This window comes from Somniosus microcephalus, chromosome 16 (genome assembly GCF_052327205.1).
Source record: "Somniosus microcephalus isolate GS21.2 chromosome 16, FLI_Smic_1.0, whole genome shotgun sequence".
NCBI lineage: Eukaryota > Metazoa > Chordata > Chondrichthyes > Squaliformes > Somniosidae > Somniosus > Somniosus microcephalus.
The window spans coordinates 70,871,112-70,881,343 of NC_141002.1; the positions used below are offsets into that span (position 1 = coordinate 70,871,112).

At 41.9% G+C, this 10,232-nt stretch overlaps 1 protein-coding gene across 4 annotated transcripts in view; it reads left to right on the forward strand.

The window, feature by feature from the left end:
- The window catches only part of irak4 (interleukin-1 receptor-associated kinase 4), a 43,561-nt gene extending 35,177 nt beyond the window's left edge, over positions 1–8,384 (forward strand). For all 4 annotated transcript variants that reach the window (XM_086009213.1, XM_086009212.1, XM_086009214.1 and 1 more), the window contains 7 exons: positions 2,089–2,159; positions 2,263–2,377; positions 2,511–2,620; positions 5,720–5,903; positions 7,449–7,511; positions 7,905–8,063; positions 8,167–8,384. In XM_086009213.1, coding sequence (XP_085865339.1) covers positions 2,089–2,159; positions 2,263–2,377; positions 2,511–2,620; positions 5,720–5,903; positions 7,449–7,511; positions 7,905–8,063; positions 8,167–8,208 — 744 coding nt within the window. In that variant the 3' untranslated portion in view covers positions 8,209–8,384. The remainder of the gene's footprint in view (positions 1–2,088; positions 2,160–2,262; positions 2,378–2,510; positions 2,621–5,719; positions 5,904–7,448; positions 7,512–7,904; positions 8,064–8,166) is intronic.
- The last annotated feature ends 1,848 nt before the right edge of the window (positions 8,385–10,232 follow it).

Sequence of the window (10,232 nt, forward strand, 5' to 3'; positions counted from 1 at the left end):
AGTAAAATGTCCCAAGGCGCTGCACAGGAGTATTTTAAGACAAAAAATTTGACACAAGCCACATAAGGATAAATGAGGGCAGGTGATCAAAAGCTTGGTCAAAGAGGTAGGTTTTAAGGAGCATCTTAAAGGAGGAAAGCGAGGTAGCGAGGTTTAGGCAGGGAATTCCAGAGCTTAGGGCGTAGGCAACAGAAGGCACGGCCACCAAAAGGTTGAGCGATTATAATCAGCGATGTTAAGAGGGCAGAATTAGAGGAGCGCAGATACCTCGGGGGTTTGTGGGGCTGAAGGAGATTACAGAGATTGGAAGGGGTGAGGCCATGGAGGGATTTGAAAACAAGAATGATAATTTTAAAAACGAGGCGTTGCTTAACCGGGAGCCAATGTAGATCAGCGAACACAGGGGAGATGGGCGAACGGGACTTGGTGCGAGTTAGGACACAGGCAGCCAAGTTTTGGATGACCTCGAGTTTACGTAGGGTAGAATGTGGGAGGCCAGCCAGGAGTGCATTGAAATAGTCAAGTCTAGAGGTAACATAGGCATGGATGAGGGTTTCAGCAGCGGATGAGGTGAGGCAAGAGCGGAGACGGGCAATGTTATGGAGGTGGAAGTAGGCGGTCTATGTTATGCTGTGGATGTGTGGTCGGAAGCTCATTTCAGCGTCAAATATGCCACCAAGGTTGCAAACAGTGCGGTTCAGCCTCAGACAGATGTTAGGGAGAGGGATGGAGTCAGTGGCTAGGGAACGGAGTTTGTGGCGGGGACCGAAAACAATGGCTTCGGTCTTCCCAATATTTAATTGGAGAAAATTTTTGCTCATCCAGAACTGTATGTCGGACAAGCAGTCTGACAATTTAGAGACCGTGGAGGGGTCGAGAGAAGAGGTAGTGAGGTAGAGCTGGGTGTCATCAGCGTACATGTGGAAACTGACGCTGTGTTTTCGGATGATGTCGCCAAGGGGCAACATGTAGATGAGAAATAGGAGGGGGCCAAGGATAGATCCTTGGGGGACACCAGAGGTAATGATGCGGGAGCAGAAGAGAAGCCGTTGCAGGTGATTCTCTGGTTACGATTAGATAGATAAGAATGGAACCAGGCGAGTGCAGTCCCACCCAGCTGGACGACGGTGGAGAGACATTGGAGAAGGATGGAGTGGTCAATCGTGTCAAAGGCTGCAGACAAGTCAAGAAGGACGAGGAGGGATAGTTTACCTTTGTCACAGTCACAAAGGATGTCATTTGTGACTTTGATGAGAGCCATTTCGGTACTGTGGCAAGGGCGGAAACCTGATTGGAGGGATTCAAACATGGAATTGCGGGAAAGATGGGCACAGATTTGGGGGGTGACAACACGTTCAAGGACTTGAGAGGAAAGGGAGGTTGGAGATGAGGCAGTAGTTTGCAAGGACAGAGAGATCAAGGGTTGTTTTTTTTGAGAGAGGTGAGGACGCCAGATTTGAGGGAGAGGGGGCAGTACCTGAGCAGAGAGAACTATTAATATCAGCTAACATGGGAGCCAGAAAAGGAAGTTGGGTGGTCAGCAGTTTGGTGGGAATAGTGTCGAGGGAGCAGGAGGTGGGTCTCATGGACAAGATGAGCACAGAAAGGTCATGAGGGGAGATCGGAGAGAAACTGGAGAAAGATGAGAGTTCAGGGTTAGGGCAGGGGGGAACCTTAGAGGAAGTTTGGCCCTCCTCATCCTTCTTGACTTGTCTGCAGCCTTGGACACGGTTGACCATTCCATCCTTCTCCAACACCTCTCTCATAACTCTCACATGATAATCCATCACTTAGGAGAGCACAAGTGGTAAATCAAAAAATGTATTATCAAATGGTATTGGGGCGCATAATTGTCAAATAACAGGCATGACTGAGTTATGCTATTCATTGTAAAGGGCAGTTTAATTTTCTAACCAGCACTGTCCACTGTCCATTTGATACTAGGTGCATTTTTCTTTTGCTTCGACATTCTTTGGGGTGTAGTATTTCTGAAAATCAGTGCTAGAACAGAGATGGCATGTACAATTCAAGCACTGATTATAAAACTCAGCATTTTAACTATTTTACTTTTTTTTTTTTTAAATATAGGCACATCAGCAAAGTGTCAGTGCCGAAGAGCTGAAACTTCAGTTCATTCAAGAAATTAAAACTTTGGCAAAGTATGTATAGTTTTTAGAAATAGTTGCTAATGTTTAGCTTAATCAACCATTCTGGATGTATACTGTTTAATCTAATGGTAACTGTAGTGCGATACATTTATAGATGTCAGCATGAAAACCTGGTTGAGTTACTTGGTTTTTCCAATGATTGGGAACATCTCTGCCTGGTATATGCCTACATGCCTAATGGGTCATTGCTGGACAGATTAGCCTGCCTGGTAAGTACAGTTGTACTCTGTAAAAGTCAACATATGATTATCTTTACTTAAGAAGTTTTCTTTTTTGTAAAGAATAGAACACTCTACTATAATCACTTCAGCAATAAATTGGTTAATTCTGAAACCTTTTCAGGATAGCACAGCTCCACTTTCTTGGAATACAAGATGCAGTATTGCTCAGGGTACAGCCAATGGCTTAAAATACTTGCACGAAAATAATCATATCCATCGTGATGTTAAAAGGTAAAGAACACCTTGAATGTTTCTATTGTTTCCTTGCATTTTATATTCAGGATACTTACTTGTTATTTATATAATGGTGTCTAAAAAAAAAAACTAGTCAAACTGCTCAAGAAACTATTGGTTATTAGACCCTTCCCACCACAACAGACTCTTTCACTGATCTAGTTGAAGCTCCATTAAAGGTTGAGAAAAAAAAGCTGTTTTAACTAATATTCAATTATTAACAAATTTCCACCATTTGCAATTACTTTAGTCCTACTATAACACTACAGAGGTAGAGGTTGGTTAACCATACATAGAAAGTGGTTAGACATGTATAGGAATTTTAAACAAAAAGATTGAGTAAAACAGCTATAACCTATTAAGAGATAAAGTTGGAAAAGGATGTTAGATCCAAATAAGTGAACCCCGACAGGGGTGATATACTAGATGGAGCATTAGAATAAAAACAAAAGAATCTAGGTTTAAATCAGTCTTCACTGACCTTCATACTCAGACTTCTTTCCAGATGATGAGTCTTGCCCGTCTTAATGGGTTATCTATGGTAGGGAAGGAAGTGTGGCTGGAAGTAGTTTTTCCCTATACCACTTGAGAATGTCTGTTGGCATCTGTGGAGGTATCCTCCTCCATAAGGAGGATAGTGTGGATGCAAGAAGGGGAAAAAAAAAGTTCAAGAAAATGAATGAATGGTAAATATTTTGCTGGTATCCTCAGGGTGCAATAAAGCTTTCTGTGGCTGTTTCCCTCCTCCCCCCCCCCCACTTTATGCTATGTGTCATTCCCTAGCCAAGAGCAGGAAAGCAACTTTATCTCCGGTATACCGCTGTAGTACTCTAACAGATGCTGTGAGGTGCAGGAGAGGAAAGTGGCATACCTCTACTGTTAAGGATTTCTCCACGGTGAGGGAAACATTTAACATTCACGGTGACCCCTGAGTTGAGCTCGTTACTCAGTGCTGTATTCAGTCTTCCTGGCTGCAATGCTCCATCTCACCCTCAGTAAGCTCCCCGCTGGAGTAGAGCTAATCTACGGAACAAACGGAAAACTGTTCAACCTCCGTCACCTCCAGTCCAGATCCAAGGTCGTCTCATCCTCTGTCATAGAATGACAGTATGCAGACGACGCTTGCGTCTGTGCACACTCTGATGCCGAACTCCAAACCATCATCAATACCTTCACCGAAGCGTATGAGAGCATGGGCCTTACACTAAACATCCGTAAGACAAAGGTCCTCTACCAACCTGCCCCCACCACACAGTACTGCTCCCCGATTATCAAAATCCATGATGAGGCCTTGGACAACGTGGACCACTTTCCATACTCGGGAGCCTACTGTCAACGAGGGCAGACGTCGATGATGAAGTCCAACACCGCCTTCAGTGTGCCAGTGCAGCCTTCGGTCGCCTGAGGAAGTGTGTGTTTGAAGACCAGGACTTCAAACCCACCACCAAGCTCGTGGTCTACAGAGCAGTAGTGATACCCGCCCTCCTGTATGCTTCAGAGACATGGACCATGTACAGCAAGCACTGGAGAGGTACCACCAATGCTGCCTCCGCAAGATCCTGCAAATCCATTGGCAGGATAGGCGTACCAACGTCTGTGTTCTTGCTCAGGCCAACATTCCCAGCATCGAAGCTTTGACCATGCTCGATCAGCTCCGTTGGACAGGCCACATCGTCTGCATGCCCGATACGCGACTCCCAAAACAAGCGCTCTACTCGGAGCTCCGGCACGGCAGAGGAAATGCTTCAAGGACACCCTCAAAGCCTCCTTGAAAAAGTGCAACATCCCCACTGACACCTGGGAATCACCTGAGAACTCATTTTGTGTGTGGAAGTAAGTCATCCTCGGTTCCGAGGGACTGCCTAAGAGAAGACTCAGTGCTGTATTCAGTAATGAAGTACATAGAATGAATTACAGTCACAAGTATATAAACTGTATTGGAAACCTTTGGGCCTGAACACCAGTGATCTCACTTGCTGCCATAATAATGGCAGAATGAGACTTTCTGTTTGCTGGTGAGGAAACTGCCTGACCCCATTAAATCTCCTTCAATTTGTATATTCTTAGCAGACACCCACAGCAGTACTGGCACAACTTGGGATAGGGATGTAAAATGCAATGCTGACCAGGCACTTGTGGGTGAAAACAGCAGGTCTGACCAAAGACTTCAGTTCAAATTTGAAATTGGCTGATTTCATTAGGGCCAAATTTGCAGTCTAAGTATTTCAGACCATGAAACTGGCCTGGAACATACTTGTAGGTCTCACTTCTGCTGATGGTGCTACTGTACGTTTGCCTATTACATTGGGAGCACTGGAGGTGGGAATTCTGACAAATGACGTAATTCCATTGGTCCTGCCTTCTTTAATCACATCAGGCTGCAAAGGGGCGGATGCATCAGCAAGCTGCCCCTGGTCATACAGGAAATTCCACCATAAAGTTCCAACAGGGTGGAGATCTGGCATAGCCTGCTGCCATTTCCACTGCTAAAAGGCTTTGCTCATCCCAGATGTTCCCCCACATCCACTGGCAAACACAGGGATTTTCAGGGCCTAAGTTTCCATTCTACAGGAAACTCTCGATTTACCGGCACCTAAATAACCAGAAATCTCGGTTAACCGGCAAAATTCAGGAGTAGGTTCAGGTAAGTTTTACTTCATATTACTTGCCTTCCTCGATCTGTTGCTGTGCAATCGGGTGTGGCTGCAGCTGTTGCTAAGCTACAGAAACACTTGGAACTTTTGGCCATTGTTCTGCACCTGTTGCTAAGCAACAGGGTTTGTTGCTTTATACGGAGCTCTCAGCTCTCCGTATCTTTTACTACAGCTCTTGGTTATCCGGAATTTTTGATGAACCAGCACCACGTCGGTCCCCGATAAAAAAGTTTCCTGTATATTTCTTTCTAAGGCAGAGTATTTAATATAGTACATTGAGCTCAATATGTGAAAGTATATCATTTTATCTATTGTAATATTTTTAGTTTTGAGCAACCCAAGAAGACTAGAAAGCATGTGTAATTGTCAAATCATTGAAACCTGTCTTTCTATATAGATTATAGCTCCTCAAAGATTGTTTGCTGCTCATTTTGTTTTTCAGTGCAAATATCTTGTTGGATGGTAAATTTGTTCCTAAGATTTCAGACTTTGGACTTACTCGTGCTTCATCACATTTAACACAGACAATGTTAACTGAGAAAATCGTAGGCACAACTGCATATATGGCCCCAGAGGCATTGCGTGGGGAAATTACTCCAAAGTCAGATGTTTTTAGCTTTGGCATGGTAAGTACTTGTGGTTATTTCCCCCCCCCCCCCCCCCCCCAAGACCTGAATGAGTAAAATGTTCTCCAGTTTAGTGTCAGCAAAACTGTTGGATTGTATGTCTCAGAAAACTGAAGTTATAAATAAACTTCATACTTTGAAGAATGGATTATCCACCCAAAATCAGCACCATATTATTAATTTTCCTCAGGGCTATTGGTGGGCTCCTGCTTCTTGGTGGGAATACCGGCAGAAGCCCGAGACAAATTCCCGATGACCCCTCAACCCAGGAAACTGGACTGGAGTCAGAGTCAGGATTGGGGGCAAAAGACCTGTCCCAAACCTTTCAGGGCAGGATCAGGAAATCCAACACATATTGTCTGAATGTTACTAATTTTAAATATTCACCTAATATTTGACCATTGGCATTTAAGGAGAAATGGAATTTTAGAGCCACGTTCAATATAAGTTTCAGAAAAAGAAAACAACTAAACTGACTGTGACCGCGGTGCATTATCCCTCCTCATCCTCTCTGCTGTCTTTAACACAATTGCCCACAACATCCTCTTCTAATGCCTCTCTTCTTTAACCCCTCCACCGCTCCATCTCTTGCTTTTACACCCTCACCAAAATCTACCTCTTTGACCAAGTTTTTAGTCTCCTCTCCTCCTTTGGCTTGGCATTCATTTTGTTGATTACATCTGTGAAATGCATTGGTATGTTTTTCTACTTTAAAGACATCTCATAAATGCAAGTTATTGTAAAGTCAAGTTGAAAGCTATAAAAATCATAACCTCACAAGGTGAACAAATCCAAAGAATAAAAATAACAGAAGACGCTGGAAACACTCAGCAAGTCAGGCAGCGTTGGTGGAGAGAGAAACAGAGTTAACGTTTCAGGTCGATGACCCTTCGTCAGAACTGGAAAAAGCAGGAAATGGAAAGCAAGTTTAGGGGCTGGGAAAAGGGGGAGGGGATAAAAGAACAAAAGGGAAGATCGGTGATAGGATAGAAAGCAGGAGAGATTAAGAGACAAATCCAAAGAATAAATATATATGGGGAATTAACACCATGCAAAAAATTAGTAACTGATAGTTCTGTTAATTCACCCATTGTGAAAGTAGGAAAAAATACTATGATGTTCCATATGATTAATATTTTCACAGCATTCACTGATTACCATTTGCTAAATGTAGTTTTACAGTAAAAGTTTGCACTATCCACAAATGACAATGAAATTTTACATTACCCTTATTAAAATGGCAATTATAAATACCGCCGCATTAAGGAAGGTCCATCAGTGTGAAAAGATCAACACAAAAAGTCTAATTGTAGGGTATCAAATTATAATTGCATACCTGTGACAAAACACATTTTTATGTTAGGTCCCTGTAGTCCTAAAGCTAGGGAGATTTGTTCCCATTGGATTTCCCTCTTTCCCCTCTCCCCCAAAAAGTAATCTGGCAAGGTGCAAAGAAACAATATTTACAAATGTTGTAGTTTTAAAATATTCAGGATAACTTGTGAAAAATATGAATAACTGTGCCTTTCTGCCTCTTGCACACAGGTCTTACTAGAAATAATAACAGGACTTCCACCAGTTGATGAACATCGTGAGCCACAACTATTGGTAATGCAACACTCATATTTCTATTTGTAGAACTAAATGGACACCAACGCACCTTACTGTAATAGGGTTGATGTCTTGTGTTTCAATGTGGGGAATATTAAAAGTTCTGTCCCCTCTCCCCTTTGTTCTTTTCCGTACATGCTAAGAAGTCAAATTCTGATGCACTGAAGTGATAGTATTGTGCAACTGTATAGTTGCTGAATTGTGTTAATTTAAGGACTTGAATATTTAAAGAAAACAAATTAACCGACCACTGTGTTGTGTTGGATTCAATCTGATAATCACTAACATTTAAGTGCATCAAATGTGATTTGTATACTGGGGAGGTTAACAGAATGCTGTTAAAAGAATTAAAAATGAGATCTGATTTTTACTTTATCTTTAATCCTAAAGCTTGATATCAAAGAAGAAATTGATGATGAAGAAATGACAATTGAGGATTATGTTGATAAAAAGATACAGGACTGGGACTCTGTGGCAATTGAGAAAATGTATTTAACTGCACGTCAGTGTTTGAATGAAAAGAAGAATAAGAGGCCAGATATTAAAAAGGTTTGTGGCTTTGATATATCTATTCAGGTTAAAGGATGTATGACCATTTAAAATATTTATTTTCTTATTTTTAATGCAAAAATATTTTTACTGCTATTTACAGGTGTATGAATCATTACAAGAGACCTCGTCAGTTGCTTCGTAATGAGCTGAAGCCTGGACCCTCAGTTACTGGTCACAACAAACGTGTTCTTCAGTACACAGTACAAACTTTGCACCTTTGATACATCTACAGTATTCTTGAGTATACTTGTGTGTGTGTTTATAGGTCCACATATTCTTTGTACCATGTCTTCAGAATAAAAGTTCTCATGCACATTATCTACAGCATGATCACCATCATGTGCATCAATGTTCTTCTTCCACTTTGGTTGTCTTTGTTATTTACAAATAGAAAGGAGAAAGCAAAGGTAGAAAAGAACCAATCATATTATGCTAAACCGTTTTCCTGAATGTCAATTTTCTTCGCTAACCACATTCCACCAAAAGAAAAAGTTTTACCCAATCACAACCAAAAAAAATCTTGGGGATACAGCATGCAACACCCTCTTCAAGAGGAAACCTTTCGATAATATTGTTGCTTTAAGTGCTGTGAATTGTGAGATGAGTGAATGTGATTATCTGAACAAATATGTGACTCCATTTATGACATGCTGATGTCAAGACTTCTGGGGTTCCATAAATGTCAGACTTGATTTAGGGAGCCAGCCCCCCACCATTCTGTGCTCCGCATCTGGATTTAATTTTCTTTTAATCCAGAATAACCAGCCCCAGTACCCACACATCCGAAGTTCAACCCAGCATGCACCCTCATCCTAAACCTTGTGCTGGCCTCCATCTGGAGCTGCCACACCTAGTTTCACCAGATACAGACTAACCTCACCTTCACCCTGCAAAGCTAACCATTAACTGCATTTCCAAAACCAGTTCAGAATCTATTCATGTGTCAGCATAAAGCTAAGAATGTAATTTAAATTACAGACTCAAACTGGATTCATTACCATATTCATAACTGCAAATCAGAAAAATGGTGAACTAGGGCCTATCCCAACCAGCAGCACCGTTTAATATATTGAACTTTTATATGGAAACCATTTTAGTCTTTATTCCATTTAATTTTAAATAGTTAAAAATGATGCACAGGATGTTTTTCTAGTTTATTTTGCTAAACTAACATATATACTGAGTGTATATACACGGCATATATACAAATATATCTTCTAAGTCCCTATTGAAATTCAATCTTGTGATTCAAACAATTATGATTGACAATAGTAAAATACTGCGGATGCTGGAAATCCGAAATAACAGAAAATGCTGGAAAAACTCAGCAGGCTCTCTGTGGAGAGAGAAATAGAGTCAACGTTTCAGGTCGAAACCCTTCGTCAGGACTGAAAAAACACAGGAAATGAAACATTAAAAGGCCAGTTTGAGGGCTGGGAAATGGGGATGAAAGAACGAGAGAGAAGTGAAGAGACATGAAGAGGTATTCAAAATGAGACGAGTTGGTGATAGGACTAGTAAAGAGACAAAAGACGGCTCTAGATGAGGTGTGAAATGCGCTGGCAGAGAGACAGCTGCCATGTGGGAGAGAAAAAAGGAGGAAGGGCACAAAACAAATGTGTGGATAAAAAATATATTAAAATGTAATGGGGGCCGAGGTTATGATCTGAAATTGTTGAACTCGATATTGAGTCCAGAAGGCTGTAAAGTGCCTAATCAGAAGATGAGGTGCTGTTCCTCGAGCTTACGCTGGGTTTCCATGGAACAATGCAAGAGCCCGAGGATGGTGAGGTCCGAGTGGGAATGGGGCGGTGAATTAAGATGACAGGCGACCGGAAGCTCGGGGTCACCCTTACGGACTGACAGATTGATTGACAGATTATTAGGCAAGGGTATCATGAGATATGGAGCAAAGGCAGGTAAATGGAGTTGAGATATTGGTCTAATAGAATGATGGAATGGGCTCGAGGGGCTGAACAGCCTACTCCTGTTCCTATGTTAATAAAATGTCTCTGTCAGCGCTTCCTTAAAATTTGATAAAGATACCCTGCAGAATTATAGGTTGGACTAACTGGACCCCACGCAAGGGTATTAAATCAATAAGCTTCTGCCAATTCAGGTGCACAGTGGTGCTGTTACTCCTGTTCCCCCACCTCATGTCTGTGC